Source organism: Triturus cristatus, chromosome 6 (assembly GCF_964204655.1).
Source record: "Triturus cristatus chromosome 6, aTriCri1.1, whole genome shotgun sequence".
NCBI classification, from domain to species: Eukaryota; Metazoa; Chordata; class Amphibia; order Caudata; family Salamandridae; genus Triturus; species Triturus cristatus.
The window spans coordinates 1317668372-1317692210 of NC_140589.1; the positions used below are offsets into that span (position 1 = coordinate 1317668372).

The window sequence follows — 23839 nt, forward strand, 5'->3', positions numbered from 1 at the left end:
TAATACCTTGTGTGGAGTTTCCTTTGTGGTGGGCCTTGGGTGTTGTTGCTGGGTGCGCGCGCAAACGCTTTACACATCGCCTCAGGGATAAGCCTGTCTGCTCGTGCCAAGCTACCAAGGGGGTGAGCAGGGGTTATCTTTGGCGTGTAACTCCCCAGCCCTGACTAGAGTGGTGGTTTCTGCCTGGCTTTGGAGCAAGCCTCAGCTAACCAGAAATCCCATTTCTAACATTGGTGATCAGCGGTGGGATTTGGACTTGCGTTTGCGCTGTACCGCAGCGGCAACTGGCCGCACTACAAAACTCTGCATTTAGATAAATCACATGGTATAGGGATTATTGTTTTAAATTTGTTTTTAATTGTCATTTCTTTGGAAATGTGTTTTTGTGCACTGTGAGTTAGGTGTCCCTAGCTCGGGAGGGTAGATCATCCCCCTTAGTGCATTGTATTTTCTGGATTCACCAGAGGGTGGGATCCAGTGGTGGCAGCGTAATAGTGTCCTGTACATTTGTCCCCCGCCCTGCGCCCAGAGTTGGTACCTGTGTCACGTGGTGGTCAGGTTGAGGAATCAGGGGTGGTAGAAACTGCCTTACCAGTCCGAGGGGAGGGTTGTGTGTGGATGAGTGGTGAGTGGCACTAGGCAAGTGAGTGTGAGTTCTCTGGGTTAGAGAGCTTGCTGAATCTTTTTGTGAATTGTGTACTCCTGTTAAGCTCAGACCCCTAGGTTCCCTGTGTGATCTTTTCTCTAGAACGTCTGCCAGAATGGAGCCTGCTTTTGATCTCAGTGATCTAGTTTATTACAGTATGCAGGAGTTGGAAAGGTTCTGTAGAGAGAGAAACATAGGGGTGAGCGAGTCAGACACTGTGTACGAATTGAGGAACTACATGATTGGATGGCAAGCAGATGAATGGGAACGTGAGCGCAGTGAGGAAGAAAGGGCCCGGGCCTCACACCTGGAGGGTGGTGGGTCCGTGGGGAGCTATGTTCTCAAATATTATTCCAACGTTCTAAGTGCTATTCCTACAAAGTGCTAATTCCTGACAGTGGTCCATGTGGCCCTGTCCCCTGTATATATAATCCCTTGTAAATTCTGCCCGTGCCTGTTGGCACATTGTAAAGTGTGGGTTTTTATCTAATGTGTTGTGTATAATACAAAGGTTATTTTTATATAATACCTTGTGTGGAGTTTCCTTTGTGGTGGGCCTTGGGTGTTGTTGCTGGGTGCGCGCGCAAACGCTTTACACATCGCCTCAGGGATAAGCCTGTCTGCTCGTGCCAAGCTACCAAGGGGGTGAGCAGGGGTTATCTTTGGCGTGTAACTCCCCAGCCCTGACTAGAGTGGTGGTTTCTGCCTGGCTTTGGAGCAAGCCTCAGCTAACCAGAAATCCCATTTCTAACAGCCCCAATATGCCTAAGTGGTGGGGTATTCGCATTTTTATAGTTCTTAATTAATCCATATATTGCTGGAATTAGAGGGTCTTGTTGGTTCAAGAATCTGTACTTCTCATCTCAGATTTATTTTATTTTATTTTTTTAGTTTTGTATTGCACAGACTTTATCCAAGGGTATCAGAGCGCTCTACAGAGTTTAACATTCATAAGGAATGCACAAGAAAAATGGTAGGCACACAGGGTAATAACATACAAATAAATGGTGGAATAGACGGGTGATATAGTTCAGAGGTAGCAATAGTATGTTATTTCAGGGGTAGGAGGAATAAATGAAGAGAGTATTTCCAGAGGTAATGATGTCCAGGTTTTTTGGAGGTTGAGGGAAAGTGCATCAAGGCAAGTCCAAATATTTTAGGTGGGTGGGCTCAGGTATTTGTTGAGAAGATGAAATTTGAGTTTTTTCTGAACTATAGGAATGATTGATTTTCACGTAGGTTCTGTGGCGGGGCGTTCCAAATTGTATGCGCATTTCCAGAGAAGGAGTGATTTTCTTCCTTTAATTTGGGGGGAATCAGGAGTAGTGTGTTTGAACTTCTCAGAAGCCTCTTCTGGCCAGATTTTGATTGATTATTTGCAAGGTAGATAGGTTTTTCAGTGTAGAGAGCTTTGTGGGTTATGCGGGTCGTTTTGAATATGCTTCTTGCTTCGATTGGTAGCCAATTGAGTTTTTAAGTGTGGGAGTGATGTGATCATAACAGCTTCTGCCAGAAAGAAGTCTAGCTGCTGTCTTTAGTGTGGATTTCATTGGGATAATGTGGCTTTTTGGGGTACTAGTGATCCAGTCATTTTTTTTCACTTCATCCAAAATTTTCAACACTTCTCGTTTTATTTTGTCTAACCTTTCTTGTTTAACTCTTTGATAATGTTCCTGCACTATTCATTATTTCCAAACCTGTGCTTCAGAATCAGAAGTGTCAAATATAAACATCCCCCTGCCCATGCATCTACCCATATATTTTTTTTGCAAACCCAGATTTACAAAGACTTATAACTCTGGGTTTGTGTCAAAATGGCCTGCCTACCATACAGAGGTGTACCAAGGAGACATAGCTTTGTTTCTCCTCAATATTTCCTATTTCCACATGTGCTGCATTCTGCAGCACACATAGAAGGAGGAATATTGCTGTCAGGATTTTTTTGTGCAGGAAGATGTCCCTTTTTGCACCAACATAATCCTGACCATTTTGCAGGCACCCCTGCACTATAGTGCAAGGGTGCCTGCATTGATGCTAGGCAGTAAACAGTGCATCAGTGAAAGGAGTGAGCAGAAATGCTCCATATCTTTGTAATTAAGGAGCATTTTTACTCTCTCCCTTTCACGCAACGCAGCGCAGCAAGTTCTCTTGCTCTGCAGCGTTGCGTGAAATAATAGTAAATGGGCCCCTTGATCCATGCCCTTCTGTTTTATTTATTTTGCCTGAGACTCCATTTTGGAAGCATTACGCTTTAAGCTGTGATGAACATTTGCCTCACTGGTGTTTAGTAAGTCGTACGTCACCATTCTCAGTAGAGAAGTACCTTACCATTTGTAAGCAAATATGAGCTTTCACACAAATTGTAACTTCAAGTGTGGGGTAATTAATGGACATTTTAAATACACCACACCTGCAATTTTTCACAGACATAGTTTGCCAGGAGAAACGTGGTGAAATGATCATGGTATGAATAGCTGGGTAAAAATAGAGGAATATGTGGTAATTGGGGTGCAAAACTTCGATATCATGTGCTATGCCTCCTTTGGCCTGCAAAACGTAAAATAGTTGAGATTTACCACACCTCATAAATACCCCACCCCCATGCAATGGTATTTACTGGATGTGGTAATCCCCACCTAATTTCTGCGGAACTCAGAAAGAGGCCATCATCTATTGCTGATTCTGAGCAGTGAGTACCTGTTTGAATCATAAAAGGTCCATAAGGATCATTTACTTCTTTGCCACCCTATGCTATCTTTATGTGCATGTTTTCCTGCCACTTATTTTCATGGGTGTATCATTATTGACTCTTGACATGGGATGAAATTAATTCTCTTATATTTTTCTAGATATTCGAACAGCCAAAATTATCAGTGGTCGAAGTATCAACTTGGCTCTTTCTCACAGAGGACGTCAGGCCCTTAAAGCAGTTGGATTGGAAGAACAGGTACGGTGTGGCAGGAGCCAATTTGTCCTAGTATGGGATAGAAGAAGACAACTGCTATCTGAAAATGTATTTTGCCAGGCTTCTAACTGTAACTCAAGGTATGAAGAAATGTAGAGTGGAACAGGACCATCAACACTACTGGGGAGCTTCTGGGTCCATGTGATATTGTTGTAAAGTGCTCTTCATATTTGATGTACCTTTTAATTCTATTTATACTTTGAACAATCAAACACCACACGTACAGAAGCCGATGTCCAAACATCGTTTGATGCAAAATAGCAGACAGAAAAGCTAAAATATCAAAGAAAATTGTAATTTCAACTGATTTGGTCTCATTCTAGGAGAATGTTCAGTTGCAGCAATGCATTAAAATGGGCAAATTTTGATCTAGCATAAATACATTTTCACATAATACAAGTCAATGCTAGAATGTCATGTGACAACAATTAATTAGTTTCAGCAGTAACTTATCTAACATGCAAGCTTCCAGACCTTTTACTGCCTTGAAAGAAAGATGGTATTCATATCCTCAAATACTGACTCTATTCTTCTTACAAAACACAGCTTCCTCGCCAGGTTGGACCACGATATTGCATGTGCTAAAATGTCCAATGTAGTACCCAAGACATAATAACTCCTTGGCCTAGCATGGCCTGCAAAGTTGTCATTGAATACAGTATAAAGCACTGAATCATAGTAGAACAATTGCTTTCCATCTGCACACATGGTATACACACACAGTATTATAATTGCTTTCATGCACTTCTTTTTATGAATATACTTCATAAAATCATTTGTCTCTACACTTACACTGGGGATAATATAGCATAACAAAATATGTTTTACATGGCATTGTTCTATAGGTATTTTTTAAATAGCTACGCTGAGGTCTTTCTGCAGTGAATGAAACCAGGATCATCTGTATGTCATGCATTGTAAAGATCCAGATGGTAGAGTCTTCAGCTGCCAAGTGGCTTGGTTGTGGCATTATCTTCCTCTTGAACTTAGGAATAAACCCAACATGCTCCTTTGTAGGAACAATCTATTGAAGTGGTTCTTTAATTTCTAATTCCGTCTATAAGCGAATCGTTGCCCCTATTCTTTAAACAAAGGTGCTGAGAGATTTTTTTCACATGTGGAAGTTTGTTTTATAAATGCGTATTGTCAGAAACTGTGCTTTTTAGTAGTGCATGATGTGAGTCCTGCACAAGTAATAGGTCAGCAATTGTCTTTTTACCAAGAACCAAGTACCCCATTGCACCACTTGACTCTCTCAGGGTAGTGAAACAGAGCAGTCCAAGGCGTGCTTAGGGGAGGTCATGTTGTCTTCCCATCTCCAAGTAATGGCTTGCAAAACAACACTCAATAAGCCATTTTTCAATCGGTGCATTTTATTCGAAAAATGAAAAGGCAAATCAAAATTTCAGGTGGCAGAGCATTTCTTTACACTCATCTGGCCACATAATGCAGCCATAGGACCAGCCACTACTGTTCCCGCTCACCTGAGCCAAGTAGCACCAAGCATCAGCTCCAGGAGTGCTTGAATAATGCGGACAATCTCATCTGGTCATGCATCTTACGACCTGCGAGACATAAGTTGAGGATTTGAATAGGGTTAGACTGCGCAACCTCCTGCAGCCTTTCGCAACACATTGCAAAAACATTGGTAGCCCCTGCCTTTTCTTGGGGCACCACAAAGCATGAGAAATTAGCTCTTAAAGGGAATCATGAGGCACTCCAGGCCGAGTGCGTGCATACCAAATGAGCGTTTTTTCACTTATTCCCGGGCATTGGCCCTCCCCAGGGTTATTTGCAGAGATAGAGGGTGAGTGCCACATGCTCTCATTCTTGTTTTTAGATGTCAAATTGCAGATCTTCATCAAAGTATAACTCCTGCCCAGTGGGCTGATTTTGTCTCTCTTGGGCTATTTTTACTCCTGATGGCGACAAACTCTAGGCACCAGGACCATTTCTGACAGGCCTCCTGGCCTCCAAAGTGTGCCCTTTGATGGACACTGGTTTCACTGGGTCCCTGTGCCAGTCTCCTCCTCTCCTGACTCCTGGTGCTCCTCCCTTGCTGTTGGGGTTATCTTGCATAGCCCCTCTGCTACCAGCCAACAGAGCATCCTCCTACATACACTTCCATAACCCAGGAGGCTTCTGGCTGTCTTGGAGAGCACTTGGGCTGGCAGTGGAGTCTAGATCTTTATCCAGTTGGTCCTCAGGGGTCATAAAGGGGCCTGTGCCACTGGTCCTGGAGAGACCTATCTAGTCTTGGGGGTTCAAAGTCTTTAGCAGGCATCAGGTGGCTTCTCCATCCAGCTGTCCATGATTCTGCTGTCATTGCCTTCCAGGTCCAGGGTCTTATTCACTCCCTTGTGCAGGGGTCTACAAGTGTGGGTAGAACGTCTAGATGCCAGGTATCCTTTGCCCATCCCAGAATGTTACATAATTTCTCCACCCCTGTCCCACCCCTCTTGCACAGCATTCTGAGACAATCCAAAATGGTAGAACCTTTCTTCCACTGTTCAGAGGACCCAGAAGTGTGGCTATGGAATCGCACAGCCCCTCCTCTGTGATCACTCTAAACCTGTTCTGGAGGCAGCTCCTCTTCCACCGTGCATGTTGCCTGGCTGTCTAGGGGCATGAAGGAAGGGGGCAGGCCCAGGTCTTAGCTACATCTGCCTTTGATTGGGTAGGCCTCTTTGAAGTTAATCAGGTTACTAGGCACCGCCCCAGGACAGGTTAGCATTTCTCCCCCACCAAAGGCCCTATATCTCTGTCCTGGGAGCGATTCACACCTCACCATATGGGAGCCACCCAGCTGCCAGGTGAAAGTTGAATACTTACAGAAAGGCCTCTAGAGGTTTTAGGCAGGAATTTGATAACTTTTTAAGAGTGCCTTTTTCACATAAATAAACAAAATTAAAGTTGACCATTACATTGGATTTTGAATAGCTATTGAAATAAGTCCCTGAATTATTTCTCTATCTGCTACCAATCTGAACTTAGCATGTATTAAATGCAGTGGCAGTGCGTCCATTAGGGCGCTGGGGTGTTGACCCACAAGCCACGCCCGCAGCTCTCTCGGTGGCTCTGTCTGAACTGACAATGCATGTCAGTCAGCATGGCACCAGACCGCCCACCCCCTTCAGAGTTTGAAGGGGGTGGGCGGTCCCGGCGTCATGCTTACTGACATGCATTGTCAGACCAGGGAGTGGCGAGGAGCGCACAGTAGGCAGCAGCACAAGTGCACATGATGGGTTTAGGTCGGAGAATTTTTCTGACCATCCCAGTCATGCGCACTGGTGTTTGCTCTGGCTGGCGGCTGCGCATTAGGAGACCAGGGTTGATCAACGCCGCAACCCTCAGTCTCCTAATGGGCGGGCGGCGAGTATCCCTGCTAAGCCAATCCTGGTGCTGCTGGAGCAGCGTCAGTATTGGCTGAGAGGGTTTTCCTCCGGTGATACGGCTGTTCCTGTTTAGAAGAAGTTGAAGGTGCCAACGTGGGACCCCAGCCCAGGAGCAGAGGTAAGTTTTCTTTTTATTTAATTTTAATTTTAAACTGCCCCCCGGCCCCCAACCCCGTGCGACCCCCCGCCCCGCGAGTATTGCGACTGAGCCGCGACTGCTTGCATGTGACTGAGCACATCAACATTTGCATTTCGCCCAAGATGGTAAGACAGTCGAAATACCAAGTGCAGGGAATGCAGAGGCTGGAAGAGAGAGAAATAGCGAGAGAAATAAAGGAGGCGCAAAGTCAGTGAAAGCCATGGGGATAGGTAAAGACATGCGAAAAAAGACAGGGACAGACCTAGAAAGAAAGTCAGAAAAAGAGGGCAGGGCAGAAAAAGACATGCATAAGAGCCATATAGAAAGGAAAGACGGAAATATAGGTAGAGAGATAGAAAAGGAAGCCGGCAAAAGAGACGAAAAAACAGACGGGGAGAAAGAAACGCATTTAAAGGTAGAAGTAAACGGAGAGAGAAAGGGAGAGAAGAGGCATGGAAGAACGGAGAAAGATAAAGAGGCAGAATAAGAAGGGGAACGAAGGATGGAGACGGGGAGGAAAAACAACAAGAGAAAGACAAGGAAAGCTGGAGACAGGCGACAGATGGAGGGCGTTAGGAAGAGATAAAGACAGACAAAATCAGTATTGCTGCCTCTATCTCTCTGCAACTATATCTTTCTGCCTGTTTCTCCATCTGTCACTGCTTCTGTATTTCTCTTCTTGGTATGTCTGTCTCGCTTGGCTACTGTGTCCCTTTCTCTCGCTGTCCCCTTGTCTTCATTCTCAGTATAAGCACGGAGGGGCATATTAACAAGGAACAGGGAAAATTAACGCTAAGGGCGCTTAGCGTTAATTTTTTTAATGCCCGCTATCGCTGGATAATATCGCCTGGTTATCGCGTTATTAACAACGCTAACCGCCTAGGCGATAAAAAATCCAGTGATAGCGGCATTTTGGGAGGTTATCACTGGTAATGCAGCGATAAAACTACAAGGATAGGGATATCCTTGCTGATAGCCCATGGTGGATTTAGCCATGTAATCCACCTCCCATTGGATTACATGGCTAAGTCTGAAAATTAGCAGACGTAAAAAAGCAGCGTTAACCGTGGTTAGCGCTGCTTTTTTTGTCTCTAACAGGGTTAGCGTGAAGCTTGACAATAGGAGAAAATGTCGCTTAGCAACATTTCGCCTATTATTTTGCTCTGGAACGCCCACTTTGCATCTCATTAGAGATGCAAAACGAAGCGTAGTGAAAAAGGATGCTAACATGCGATTTTGCATGTTAGCACCCTGTTGTTAATAGGGCGATATTGTTATCGGAGATAAAGCCCTTGTTAATATGCCCCCAAGTTTGGCTCGCAATCTTTTGCTGGGACTGGTGTTTTCTAGGCTCAGCCTGCCTGACCTGTATCTGCTGGGTTGAAGTGCGTTCAGGCCCAGGGCACAATCTGATCGCGCATCTACAGGGACAGCAGTCTTGACCGATATCATATCTTCAGGTGTCAGTGGGTTTCAGGCCTTGTGAGTGTTATACAGTTTTAATAAAAACCTGAACACTTAAGTAATTTAAATACATAATTGCCGACTTTCTGGGGAAGATCCGGGGGTGGGAGGGGTTATGCTTACGCTGATGTGACCGTCTCCTTTTGGACACTACTGCATTGCACCATCTGAGTGTTTTTAAGTTTTTTAATTTAATTATTCAAATGAAGCCTGACACATGTATTATCACCAGAATGCGGTGGTGATGTCCACAGTTTCCTCTTTAAATGCCACTCCGGTGGCACATTGCTTCCAAGTACTTATATCAAAAGTTGAAGTAAATGCTTTGTACGTTTTTGAAACGTTATCATTTACAAGTAGCCGAAATGTTTAGTTTTAGATACTGTTCTGCTCTTTAGTGGAGCTTTGTTTTTGTCAGAGCTTATTGTACATTGAACGTTGGTGCAGTTGTTTTTTATTTCATATTGGCAAGTTGCTTGAAGTTTTCCACCCACACGGGCAAGGGAACTGGTGGCCTCCGTAAATACTTATTTAATCTACTGAATATTGTAAGGCCATCAAGGGTATTACTTTAAATTTTTTAATACGAATCGAATTAAAAATAAATCGTGGCGGACAAGTTACTGTTTGCAAACATTTTGTCAATTTGTAGTATCGCGAGTTCATTTTTGGATGCCTCCGCAATGGTCCAGACTAGTTTTGCCCTTTTGTTTTCTCTGCTGTGACACTTATTTTTGCGGCTCCGATAACACGCTTCCTATTGCATTTCACGCTACCCTGTGCTAAGCATGTTTGCATAAGCTGTGGTTGATGGTTTTGATTTATTGGCATTACACCTTTAATCAATAAAGAACGTGAAAGTAAAACGGTCTAGAAACTAAAATGAACTTTTAACCGTTCTAAGTATGACATAGGATCATACTATGCATTATCTAATGGAATGTCTGCATTTGGGCGACTATTGGAATCAATAAATGTGTTCTTCATGTTTTATGTAGAATTTTAATTAAGAAGCATCTGAATCACAATTGCTTTATTAACCTTCCTGCTATCTCAAATTAACTTGAAAATTCACTATTTGCCCACTCTTTTTTCAAAATTTTCTCGAGGGGGAGAAGCATTCCGAACCGGGGGCGGCTGGTGGATTTTGAAAATGGTGGGCGAAAAATGATGTGCGAGGGCATATACAGCTTAGCGTACTTACTGAACCGCCTTCACCAACAATGTGAACTGAATGCTGAAACGAACCCAAAAAGCATTACACTGAAACCCTACTAGATCAACCAATCAGCCACAGGTTACTTGGCAGATGCTATGCAGGAAAGCACCACTAAACCTTAGAATGAGGGCTTGCCTTTCCTGTGTTGGTAGTGCGACATTCGCACGCGTATTCACCTATAAAACATTGCACTACCTTCTCCGCATTAAATACAAAAGTACTTTTTTGGCTTTTGTGTATTCTAGACCTGTTGTGTGGTCGTGTTTCTCAGGGGCACTTCTGATGGCTTCAGCATTAAGTTTCCGTCAGCCTGTAACATAACGGGCCTCGTTTAACAATATTTATACCCACCCATGTAACACTGGGTGGGCTTTCACTGAACCTTCTGTTGCCACATTAGTCAAGCGCTCTGATAGGGAGAGGGGTGGAGGGTGGTCTCGACCTGTACTGCAGATAGATATTGGACGCCATTAACCCCTTGTGTGCCCCGCCCTTTCCCCGCCCTGTGCCGGGCGTTGAATTAGCGGGTGGGGTTCATGACGAGATAGTCTCGTCATGGGCACAGCGCAACCGCGGCCCATGACGAGACTATCTCGTCATGGGCACTCAAGGGGTTAATCAGAGTGCAGTGCTTATAATAATCTCGGTAAAATACATCTCAATCTCCGAGAAATTGCATTCTCATCTGAGGGCACAGCGTAGTAACTGCGCATGCAAGGGCATAAACTGTATCCCTGCCAGATTGCATTGCTTGTTAATACCCGCAGGCAATTAATAATTCTTCAATATGTTGCGCACGTGCCCACAGACAGATTGCAGCTTGTTCTGTGGCTGCGATTGTGGCTGGTAAGTGAAACGCTAACAAGGCACTGCCGTAATTAACACTGGTGCACTTGCCCAACAAAATCCTACCGCTTTTCTAATTCTAAATAGTCTTCAGTCTGTTATCCTTACGAATTTAAGGAATAGTCCCAGGCCTCGTCTTCTACTGACTGTACCCTTGCTCACATTTGACTGGTGATCTCGTTCCGAATAAAGCTGACACAAAAAAAGCACAATGAACACTCGACTCGACCGGAAGAGAGTAGATTATGTTCCACATTAAATTATACTTGTTCACTTACCTCAAAAGCTTGTGCCGCCTGGTTAAGTCCCATCTCGTCTGGTCGGTGTCCCTCCTGGATAATAAACCGCCAAGGCACAAACAACACAATACACGACGCACGTACACCTGCTGCATTCTGATTATTATCCCGACCCCGAAATGAAATCGGAGCTGCCTAGACAAAATCTTCCACAGCCAGCCCACTCCCCCAGCCTCCAACATCCAACCAGGAGGCTTAAACAGCAGTACAAACATGAAGGGAGTCCTTCAGTTGTTGCCACCCACTTCACTTCCTCGATGTAGGCCAGCCCTGCCCCTTACCATTTATTTCAATGGCGCTCTGCTGAAAACACCTGGGCCACAGCATAAGCGCCCCATATACAAGTTAACCATTACCGCTTCTACTGGCCACTCCTACCATGCTGACATCACTCTCCTCGTGTGTGTGCCTCAAGGGCGAGCGATAGCCGTCGCCCCAGCTAGCAGCCTAGCACATGCGCACGAGGACTTCCGACTTGTCTCGCTCCTCAGCTCTTCATTAAGAGGCAACAGAAAGAATCTGTGTTAGCACGAAGCAGAGAGCACTTTATTTAAAGCTGCTTCGTGTTGTACGTTCATTCTCTCTTTCCTCTCGGATGCTTGGTAGGGCAACACCCCTTTCGCCCGTTATAACCAGCCGCCACTGTTCCGAACCCCCCGTAGGCTCGCTCGCAACAATGCAGTACGGCTATTGTTTTACGCCCACCACTTTCGAATGTAACCAGCTGCCACTGATCAAATGTAATACTGTAGTCCAGTGTTTACCTATGGAGGCACTCAGCATTGCTTCAGTGAAAATAGCTTTTAGGTCTGTTTCACTGTAAAGACACTATGAGATAAAAAGCAAAAATCATGGTGGACTAAATGGTTGGATCCCATTTACAAAACATATGTATATAAAAGAATGGTGTAAAGATTTCATTACAGAGTGCAGCACAAACGCAACATTCTTGAAGATGTCTATAAATTAATCCCCACCTTCGTTATAATCATGTAACAAACAGAAGCTGATGGTATATGCCCTTTCTTCCATAAACAGCCACTTTTCAAATGCTGAGCAGAACACCGGATTGCATTCTGCACCCCTGAACACTTAACTCTTATACAGAGCATGATTGTTGGAAAATAATATTGGAAAATATCCTTTCTTTCATATCACCAAATTAGGGGTTGAAGCCTTATTGGAAGCATTTTCCTCCATGCAGGAATAAAGGAGGCCAGTCAAGCGAATTGGCATTCTCCACCACACAAGTTATGGTCTGGCTCGCAAAAAAATAATCTTACCTCTCCCCCCAAAAGGTCCATGGAATCCAGTACCACTAAAGTGGCAGATTCAAGAACATCCTATTTGAATTCTGAGGATGTTTACTGTTTGGCAGGATGGGAGAACCATCTTAACTTGGCAGTTTTACAGCCCCGCCAAATGTGTGGTTCCACTGGCTCATTTAGAGGTAGAGACACTCACGTTTCCAATGGCTGAAATTAAGCTGGCTTCGCCATCGGAAAGCCTTCTCCGGTGGCCCACCCGCTGCTTGGATGCCAGTGTAAGAGCATCTGTATGATCCACCAGATTGGGGGAAGGCCTTCTGACACTCTTTTTTCCTGTCTAAAAATACCATGAGAGGCACAGTGGTCGCCCAAGTAATTACCTTAACTTGCAGGAAGAAAACTCCCTGGGTAGCATAGCAATTGATGCTTGTTACAGAAATAAACCTCTGATTTGGAGTTTTGTTTTTCTAACACTAAGAAAATGCCAGACAGCCACCATGACAGTGCAGCTTGTAAGCACTTTTGTTGAAAGGTCTTTCTCTGCACCCGAAGAAGAACTTTGACTAAAGATATCCCATAATTTGGGCAAGAAGTCCTCCACTAGCTCGCCACTAAATGAGGCACTGTATTTCACACCTTTACCAAAACTCAGTGATGATTTATTATTCTTGGCGCGGCTGCTAAAGTGAAAGCGGACTGCGCTGTAAATTAAAAAAATAAATAAGCGTGGCCACTAAAGTGAAAGCTGACCGTGCCATAAATTAAATAAATAAATAGGCTTGGCCGCTATAGTTAAAGCGGACTGCGCTGTAAATTAAATAAATACAGCACTAATAACAATATAAAACGGGCTGCTTGCTGCAAAGTAGTGGGTGGAATAGCGGAAGATCATCAACGAAAATAGTGCTCACCTACTACATAAAGCAGACCATGTAACAACACAAGTAAAAAGTCCAGTCCTTATGGGAGATTACAAAGGCAGAGGGACTACTAAACCTATTCACGAATGAAAAGCAACAATTTCAAAAGGACAGTCACAGGAGCCAATTGAAAAGATGGGCGGGAAATGGGGGGAGCTTCTTTTCCATACATCAATACAGCATGCCTCGCAGAGCAGCACATGTGCTGCCCAGGCTCAACCTAAAAGCAGCTGACACACTGAAATGTCCGACTAACCCATCGGGCCCTGCCTGATTGCTCTACAGGCCAGTCTGACCCTGCCCACAAAGTCACAATCTAGTTACTAAGGAGTAACAAAGTTTTCTGCGAGAAATCCCGAGCTTACCTTTGGCAACTTATCACAAGCAGCAAGGCCTGCCACAGATAAACTGACCAGTGGGATATAAATAGAAGCACTAGAACACAGTTACCGTTATGAAATAAACAAGCTAACATTCCAAATTCAATTTAGTTAGAAAATGCAATCTTTAGTTATTAAAATGACACACATAAAGTAATTCCGATGTAGGGATAAGGAGTTATTTTTTAAAAAGTGGGATACAATTCAAATCAAAAGAAAGTTAAGAAATAAGCAATTCAGTAAGCGGACTATGAGTCTCAAATGTGGCTGCGAAGAGGTGGCAGTTTATATACTTTTAGTATGAAACAAAGCAGTGCTCCTTACGAAATGGTATTAAAAGATAAGGGTTTTGAAGATACTGTGCTTTAAAATCATAGTCGTTGCATACCAGCAACTCACTCAGTACACAGGGCTTTCTTCATCCTCCAGAAAGAATGCAGATGTTTAACTTGGGCTATTTGAAAAAAATATATAGTCTAAGGGTATTGTAGACAGACCTGAACCGTTTTCTCCCTATGGATCAGGAAGAGGCCAGCATCCCTAACCCCCACCAGAGGTTGAACGCAAAAGCCCCAATTCACAAAGGGGCCTAAGACTCGCAAAGTTACGAGTGCGGAACCTCTGCACTTGGGTAGGGGTGGGCGGAATTTACGAAATTCACTTTCGCAAATTATCGCGAAAATTTAAAAAATCTCCGCAAACACGCGGAAATATCGCGAAGATGCGGAAGTTTTTTTCCCGCCCGTTCGCGGTATTTTCTGCGTGGTCGCGGCTCACCAACTTACCCATGCGGTTGCTCGTGGGCGCGGCCATCTTGTTTTCACTTGTCTCGCGGTGCATGATCGTGAGAAGAAAGACGTGTGTCAAGAATTCCTGTCATACGAGGGGAGGAAAACGGTAACCAGCGAAAACGGACTACATCTCCCAGGATGCTTAGCGGTTGAGAGGTTATGTAAACAGGAGAGCTGTTACATAACTCAAGGGAAACACGCCCTTATGTAAACAGGAGAGCTGTTACATAACTCAAGGGAAACACGCCCTTATGTAAACAGGAGAGCTGTTACATAACTCAAGGGCAACACGCCCTTATGTAAACAGGAGAGCTGTTACATAACTCAAGGGAAACACGCCCTTATGTAAACGGGAGAGCTGTTACATAACTCAAGGGCAACACGCCCTTATGTAAACAGGAGAGCTGTTACATAACTCAAGGGAAACACGCCCTTATGTAAACGGGAGAGCTGTTACATAACTCAAGGAAAACACGCCCTATAAAGGGAGGAACCGGGAGGTACAAGGCTGTCGGATATTGTGTTTACACCGACGTACCTGCTTCGTGAAGAGCAGTGTTCCGGAGTGGTGCTCCAGTAAGGCAAGAACGGAGGTAGGTCGAGTCGTTACTCCCTGGGCCGTGTCTTGCCCCATCGTCACCTGTGAAGGACCCGGAAGCTCTACCGGTCAACCATTGAGCTTCGCTTTTTGACTCGGCTGAGTCCAAGCGCAGTGGCGCTTTTGCTGGTTGGAGTCGTAACTCCCAGCCCGACCAGAGACACAGGGACTGCCAGCTGTAACGCACACCAGGAGGTGTTTGCCGCGTTACAGACTCGGAAGTCCACAGGATCGATCGAGCGGCTGCTCTCGGTTCAGTCTTCTTGCTTGTGATTGGGGTATCGGTGACGCATCACCAGGAGGTGACTCCGCGTCCCGGTGCAGTCTGAGGAAGAGGTTGAGCGGCTGCTCCCTTCAGGTAGAGACCCCGGCTGGGTGTTTCCCTGACTCCTCGATTCTCCCCAACACTCTTCGTGCCCCTCACAGCCTACCGATTGGCATTGTCGGCCATTTCATTTCTGCCCTCTGTTGGCATACGCCGGGATCGGCGTATATGCAGAGGACGGTTAAGGACCATCCGTGCTGTGGGCTGGTAACGTACTTAGCCTGGAGGATTCCAGTGACTATAACTTTTGTTTGTTCTTTGTATTTTATTTGCCTTCATTAAAAGAACTAACCCTTCACAAGTGGTTGCGTCCTCATTGTCGTGTCTGTTAAACGATCCTGAGACGTTCAGGGCGTTACAAAATATCCGACCTTAATAACACTAACTGTCTCCCGGTCGATAACAGACATGGCAACACTTGATGATGTGCTGGCTGCTTTAGCGGCCATGCAAGTTGAAGTGGCTGCCTCTAGGCAAGAAACAGCCGATGTAAAAGCCAGACTGGATGCTATCCAATTGGACCCGCTCACGCCCAGCACCTCCCTCACGAACCAGACCCCTGCGGTAGTAGTGGAAATGCCGGTAGCCATCCCCTTGGCAACACCAGAGAGGTACAGTGGGGATCCTAACACAGTGCAGGTATTCCTCACACAAGTGGCGCTACATTTATCGTGCAAACCAAAGGCGTTCCCCACGAGTCAGGCTCGTGTGGCTTTCCTTATATCCTATTTGGCTGGAAACGCGGCACAATGGGCCGTACCTCTGGTGAGCAGGGACGACCCCCTCTTATGTGATTGGGGTGCTTTTCGCGAGGAATTCCTGAAGGTATTCGACAGAAGGGCTGACTCGTACACGGCGGACCGTGAAATGCTTGAGTTGAGACAGGGATCCAACGACCTGGTGAAGTATCTCAACGCGTTCCGAAGGCTGGTTGCGGAAACCAAGTGGCCTGTTGCTAAACAGACGGCGCTCTTCCATCAAGGGCTGTGCGATGAGCTCAAGGACGCCGTGGCTCATATTGACCCTCAACCCAAGACATGTGAGGGCCTTATCAACCTGGTATTACGGCTGGAACATAGGCTAAGTGAAAGAAAGGGGGATCATGGGAGAAAAGGAAAATCCCTTCCATCCTATGTGACGGTGGGAAGTCCTGAAACTTCCACCGCATCCAAGGGAGAACCCATGGACATCAGCGCAATACGAGCGAGCCTCACAGCCACGGAGAAAGAGTCACGCCGTAAACAAGGATTGTGCCTATATTGTGGCAAAAAAGGCCACTACTTACGTGAATGCCCTGCCAAACCGAAGACGTCACGTTATCGGGCCAACCGGTCGGTAACAGCCGTGGTGGACATACCGGCGGAAAACTAGAGGACTCCAAGACCAGAGAAGGGGCATCTCGGAGTCACTCATCCATCCCTTCACTTTCCAACTCGGTCACTAAGGGACAACGACACCTGTTTATCACGGTGCACGTGGGAGTGCATGACCAGTGGATACCCGTTGTGGCCATGGTGGATTCAGGGGCCACTGGCATGTTTATGGACCACAACGAGGCATGCAGGCTAGGGCTAGTGCTTCTTCCCAAAGCAGTACCCGAAGACGTCTATGCGGTAGACGGAAGGCGATTGGTGACGGGGCCCATCGGACAGCACACGGGGGTCCTTCCGATGAGATATGGGAGGAACCATTTGGAACAAATCGATTTTAACATCATCCGAGCGCCCCAATATGGCGTCATATTGGGATTGCCGTGGCTACAGAAACACAACCCCTTTGTGGATTGGCCAACACATCGCATCGAAATGACGTCACCGTATTGCATCCTGCATTGTGGAATAAGAACGGAATCCCTTGACGCAGATGAGAGCGGGAGTCAGACGGTGGCTACAGCGGCAGAAAAAGATGTGGCTCTCCCCCAGGCTTATCACAGTTTTGAGGATGTATTTGATGAGGTGAAGGCGGAAGTGCTACCACCACATAGACAGTTTGACTGCCAGATCGACCTGGTGCCAGGGGCCAGCGTTCCCAGCGGCAGGCTGTATGCCCTGACGGAGCCTGAAAACGTGCATCTCCGGGGGTACCTGGATAAACTCCTCAAGCTAGGATTCATCCGCCCGTCCAAGTCTCCGGCCGCCTCGCCACTCTTCTTCATCCCGAAGGCTAATGGGGAGCTGAGAGCCTGTGTGGACTTTAGGGCATTGAATGCGATAACCATAAAAAATCGGTACCCCTTGCCTCTCATCAGTGTACTTCTGGAACAGGTCAAGAAAGCTCGTATCTACACCAAGTTGGATTTGAAAGGGGCATACCATCTGGTGCGCATGAGGGACGGAGACGAGTGGAAGACCGCCTTTAAGACCAGGTTCGGCCTTTTTGAGTACCTCGTCATGCCGTTCGGTCTGTGCAACGCCCCGGCAGCCTTTCAGTACTTTTTGAATGAGGTATTCAGAGAGGAGTTGGATATCTACGTGGTCGTATATATCGACGACATCCTCATCTATTCGTCCAGTGTGGAGGAGCACGTACACCACGTCAAAGCTGTGCTCCAAAAGCTGAGGGAAAACATGCTGTTTTGTAAACTCAGCAAGTGTGACTTCCACGTCACATCCGTGGAATTCCTCGGAGTGATGCTGAGTCCAGAGGGACAGGAGATGGCAGAACGAAAGATCAAGGCGGTGAAAGAATGGCCGGTGCCCCAAAGCGTGAAGGACGTCCAAAGTTTCATTGGCTTCGCCAACTTTTACAGGCGGTTTATAGATGGATTTTCAGGAGTGGTGGCCCCAATCACACAGCTACTGAGGAAGTCCAAGGAGTTTGTCTGGTCCCCTGAAGCGAACAAAGCCTTTGAGGCCCTGAAAAGCGCCTTTGGTAAGGCGCCGGTGTTGGCTCACCCCGATCCGGATCTCCCCTACGTGGTGGAAGCAGACGCGTCGGATGTGGCGCTGGGGGCTATCTTGTCCCAACGCAACCACGACACAGGGGTGCTTCATCCCGTTGCGTACATGTCCCGCAAACTCAACGACGCCGAACGCAACTACCATATTGCGGAGAAGGAGCTTCTCGCAATCAAGGACGCCTTCACCGAATGGAGGCATTGGTTGATGGGGGCAAGACATGTGGTATCGGTGTACACGGACCATCGGAACCTACAGTTCATGACGGCCACTAGACACCTTTCTCCCAGGCAGCTGTGGTGGATGATCTTCTTTGCGGGGTTCAACTTCCGCATCACATATCGGCCGGGGACGGAAAACCGGAAGGCGGACGCCCTGTCCCGTCAATCTGCAGTTAAGGAACCATTGCCTGCAACCGAGCGTTCCATCATTTCCCCGAGGATGGTATTGGGGGTTATCCAACCGGATACTTTCCTGAGGGGAATAAAGAGAGGGATCAGGTCATTCGCATGGCGGAGGTGGCTCCTCAGTCACAGAGAATGGCAGCTGAAGGACGGGATACCCCTGAAGGGCAGGTGCCTATTGATACCCACGCCTAGGCTAAGGAAACAAGCATTCATCTGGTGCCATGACTCTCCATGCGCAGGTCATTTGGGCTTTGAAAAAACGGTGGCTAGCATGGGACGGCATTTCTGGTGGCCAACCATGAGAGTGGATGTCAGGAGGTGGGGACAGGAGTGTCCTACGTGTGCTACCATGAAGGCCGACCATGGCCGAACCCAAGGGCTCTTACATCCACTTCCGACCCCGGATAGACCATGGGATAGCATATCACTGGACTTCGTGGTGGGCCTACCGGTAGACCAGGGGATGACGGCAATACTGGTGGTGGTGGATTACTTGACGAAAATGGGGCACTTCATCCCCTGCAAGAGAGTCCCTACGGCCGGGGAATTGGCGTCACTACTCCTAAAGAATGTGGTACGACTGCATGGATTACCTGGGGTGATCGTGTCGGACCGGGGGTCGCAGTTTACTGCGCAATTCTGGAAGACTTGGTGCACTGCGCTGCATGTTAAGACCGCCCTGTCCACCAGCTACCACCCTCAAACGGACGGCCAAACCGAGCGCCTGAACCAAACGCTCAAACAGTATCTGCGATGTTTTGTGGACCAGGGCAGGGAAGAATGGGTCGACTTGCTATGGGTTGCAGAGATAGCCTATAACAACGCCACTCACAGCTCCACACAGTCATCTCCGTTCTATAGCAACTATGGCCAACATCCCAGGTTCTTGCCATTTCTACATCCGTTCAGAGAGGACAGGATTCCCGCCACAGCGGACAGGGTGGCACACATAAAAGACACGTTGATGCGCTCAAAGGCTGTCCTAATAGAGGCCAAGAGAAGATACAAGGCTGCGGCAGATAGGAAGAGAAGGCCCGGGCCACTGTACCGCACTGGAGACTACGTCTGGATATCCACAAGAAACATGAGGTTTCGAAAGAACAGTGTGTTCCATCCCAAGTACATGGGCCCCTATCGAATTACCAAGTGTATGGGTCCCGTGAACGTGAAGGTGTGCTTGCCCCAGTCATTGCGGATACACCCTGTCTTTCATGTATCATTGCTCAAACCAGCACCCTCCAAGCCGTCTGGGACACCTAGGCCGGTATGCGTGGAGTCGGAGGTGGAGTATGAAGTGTCGGGCATACGGGCGTCCAAATGGCGCAGGGGGAAGCTGTGGTACCTGGTTGCGTGGAAAGGCTATGGCCCGGAGGAGCATTCATGGGAACCGGCTGAAGGGGTTCATGCTCCGCGCTTGGTCTCCTTGTTCCATCGGCGTTTTCCTGCCAGCGCTGGACCCGTGGGGAGCCGCTGAGAGGGAGGATGTACTGTCAAGAATTCCTGTCATACGAGGGGAGGAAAACGGTAACCAGCGAAAACGGACTACATCTCCCAGGATGCTTAGCGGTTGAGAGGTTATGTAAACAGGAGAGCTGTTACATAACTCAAGGGAAACACGCCCTTATGTAAACAGGAGAGCTGTTACATAACTCAAGGGAAACACGCCCTTATGTAAACAGGAGAGCTGTTACATAACTCAAGGGAAACACGCCCTTATGTAAACGGGAGAGCTGTTACATAACTCAAGGAAAACACGCCCTATAAAGGGAGGAACCGGGAGGTACAAGGCTGTCGGATATTGTGTTTACACCGACGTACCTGCTTCGTGAAGAGCAGTGTTCCGGAGTGGTGCTCCAGTAAGGCAAGAACGGAGGTAGGTCGAGTCGTTACTCCCTGGGCCGTGTCTTGCCCCATCGTCACCTGTGAAGGACCCGGAAGCTCTACCGGTCAACCATTGAGCTTCGCTTTTTGACTCGGCTGAGTCCAAGCGCAGTGGCGCTTTTGCTGGTTGGAGTCGTAACTCCCAGCCCGACCAGAGACACAGGGACTGCCAGCTGTAACGCACACCAGGAGGTGTTTGCCGCGTTACAGACTCGGAAGTCCACAGGATCGATCGAGCGGCTGCTCTCGGTTCAGTCTTCTTGCTTGTGATTGGGGTATCGGTGACGCATCACCAGGGGGTGACTCCGCGTCCCGGTGCAGTCTGAGGAAGAGGTTGAGCGGCTGCTCCCTTCAGGTAGAGACCCCGGCTGGGTGTTTCCCTGACTCCTCGATTCTCCCCAACACTCTTCGTGCCCCTCACAGCCTACCGATTGGCATTGTCGGCCATTTCATTTCTGCCCTCTGTTGGCATACGCCGGGATCGGCGTATATGCAGAGGACGGTTAAGGACCATCCGTGCTGTGGGCTGGTAACGTACTTAGCCTGGAGGATTCCAGTGACTATAACTTTTGTTTGTTCTTTGTATTTTATTTGCCTTCATTAAAAGAACTAACCCTTCACAAGTGGTTGCGTCCTCATTGTCGTGTCTGTTAAACGATCCTGAGACGTTCAGGGCGTTACAACGTGATTGCGCGACGAATGAGGTTACTGCGGGCGCGAACTGTCGCGAGAAAGCGCAAATGGCTACCAACAATCCAACATCTCGTGGAGAACGCGACCGGATCGGGAAAACTTGTCGGCGAACGCGGGGATTCAGGTAAGGCGATCGCGCGCACGCCAGAATGTAATATTTTACAGCGCGAGCAAGCAAAAAATGTCCGGTAAAATGCGGATTGCGGAAATTTTGACATTTTCGCGCTCTCCGCGGAACGCGAAAATGTCAAATTATCGCAATTTCCGCAAGCGGAACGGATTTTTAGCCCAGGCCTACACTTGGGACGGAGTCCCCGCACTCATGGCAGAATCTCCGCACTCGGGGCAGAATCTCTGCAGTGAACACTGCAGATTGGAGATGTCGCCCCTAGTGCAGAGATTCCGCCAAGTTTCTGGTGCTCCACCCGAGTAACTTTAGGCGTCATAAATCCCTCTGCGAATCCAGCCCAAAGCAGGAGTCTGAGCTCCTCAGTCCTTTATCTGGCAGCAGAAGTTCTTCTTGCCTCTCCTTCTGTCCCAAGCAACTCTGTCTTGATAGTGATTTCATCAGTCACTATAGTATGTAATCCACTATGAATGGTGATTTATTATGTGGTAAACCATCTAGAGTTCACATATAGCCCCCTCATGTCTGTCTAAGTTGCATCAAGCTGGCAGACTCGCTCCCACAGGACCAATTTCCAGTATCCTCGTTTCCCTGAACCCACTGGTGAGGATGCAATAGATATTTATTCCAGCCAGGGGTAGATCTGATGAAAGGGGATGTGCGCTGCATTCTGCAGCACACATAGAAAGAGGAAAACGCCACTTGTGATTGTTTTTGTGCAGGAAGGTTTACCTTCCTGCACAAAAATAATCATCCCTGCAACCCAGGCACCCTTGCACCATGGTGCAAAGGTGCCTGCATTTGCGCACGGCAACTCATTGTGCACCGGCGCAGGGGAAAATGACAGAAATGCGTCGTATCTAACAGATAAGGCACAATCCTGCCGTTTTCTTTTGCCGTAGGCCATTGCAGCCGCACTGCCTGCTGTGCTGCCCTACGTAAAAAAAAAAAAGAAATGAGGCCCATTGCAATTATCTCTGCATAAGTCACTATGTATTGTTAGTGAAAACTCTGAAATTCTGGAGCTGCAATATTCTATACTTTCATGTCACAGGGTTTGCTTTAAAGGTTAGCATGAATTGCTTCCCTGCAGCTGCACGTTTGACATTTTACATTTAAGCCCTCCACATGTGCTCACCGTACAGTTGACTCAGTAATATGCCATGTACGCAATTTTAATAGCAAAAAGAATCTCCATGTTAAGGGAATTACATAATCAGTTTGTGATCTGTTTAGCAGGCCCAGAGGTCAATAATACCATCTATGCAGAGCTAGAATTCTAGGCAAAACAGCAGAAAGATAGATGTTAAACACTTAACATTGTATATAAGAGGAAACATTGTTAAGAACGATTGTCAACTACTGTATCCAGTGAACAAGTTAAATAATACTATCTGGATTTTTTCAATCTTAGGGGCAGATTGTGATCTTGTTCGGAAAGCAAACTGAACAACTCGTGTCCGGAATGCTTTCTGGACAACTTGGGTCGGGGAAGTCCGACCAAACAAGTGCAATGTATTTGAATGCATCCGGATACGATTCGGTTGGACTCCCATTGACTTCAATGGGGGCCTGTGTACCGAATCCGTACACAGGCTCCCATTGATAAAAAGGGTGGTTGGGGAAAATCGTGCACCCTGTGGCCGGCATCCATTGGTGCCTGCCACACTGTTCATGTTTGGAAAAGGGGGTCCCATGGGTACCCCCATGGGCCTGATTTGGAGTCCCTGGGTGAAGGGGGGCTGCTACAGGCCCCCAAAGACCGTTTCCGGCAGACTTTACTATCTGGGTAAATCGAATCGGAAAGGTTGCCCGAATCGTTCGTCGTACTTGCTCGCTTGGAAAACCTACTCCATAGAGCTGTACGATTCAGCTCTGGAGGGCACTATCTCTCTGGATGCCTTCCAGATCCGATTCGCTCAGCGCTAAGGCTTTCCAGGCATCGTACTTGTTCGTTCGGAACTGGGAATGAATCGGTCCGGAACAAGGGCTCCAGATCGGTTTAGGCATTTCCAAATGAAATTCGGAGCCCTTCCAAACGAGATCGGAATCGACCCCTTAGTGTGAACTGGTCCTTATTTGATTGCAACTTCAAGTTACCCTTTTGGGTATTGACTAGGCATGCATATCCTCCCAGCTGTGTCATTGATTGTGATTTAAATTACCAGTAATTTATGTTTATGAGGGGAATCAAGGCACTTTATAGATTTCCAAATGTTAGAAGCTTGCACGTCCTGTTGTGATTTCTCCTGAACTGCATGTTAACAGATTTTCTGCCATTTCATGTGCTATATTGAGCAACTGCTGTGGGGCGATATGGCCAACTCTGATAGTATAAAGAATGAATTAGTTAAGTGCACTCCATGTATTACGAAAGTTTCAAAGTTTATCCATATTCAAAAGTTTTGGCGTGCGCCCGGCCGTGGTCTGGCCTGGAACCCCGTGGGTTGTAAACAAAGAAGTTGAAGCGAACGGACTTCAAGCTCGGGCGCACTGCTTTACAACTCTGATAGTAACCAGCCTTCAGTATAAATTCTGATATTGTTCAGAGTGCCATGGAGCAGGCAGGGGCAACTAGT

The 23839-nt window shown here is 47.1% G+C and overlaps 1 protein-coding gene across 1 annotated transcript in view; it reads left to right on the forward strand.

Moving 5' to 3' along the window:
• KMO (kynurenine 3-monooxygenase) overlaps positions 1-23839 on the forward strand; it is a 412483-nt gene that overhangs the window by 209527 nt on the left and 179117 nt on the right. Inside the window, exon 3 of the mRNA XM_085612308.1 lies at positions 3496-3593. Coding sequence (XP_085468434.1) covers positions 3496-3593 — 98 coding nt within the window. The remainder of the gene's footprint in view (positions 1-3495; positions 3594-23839) is intronic.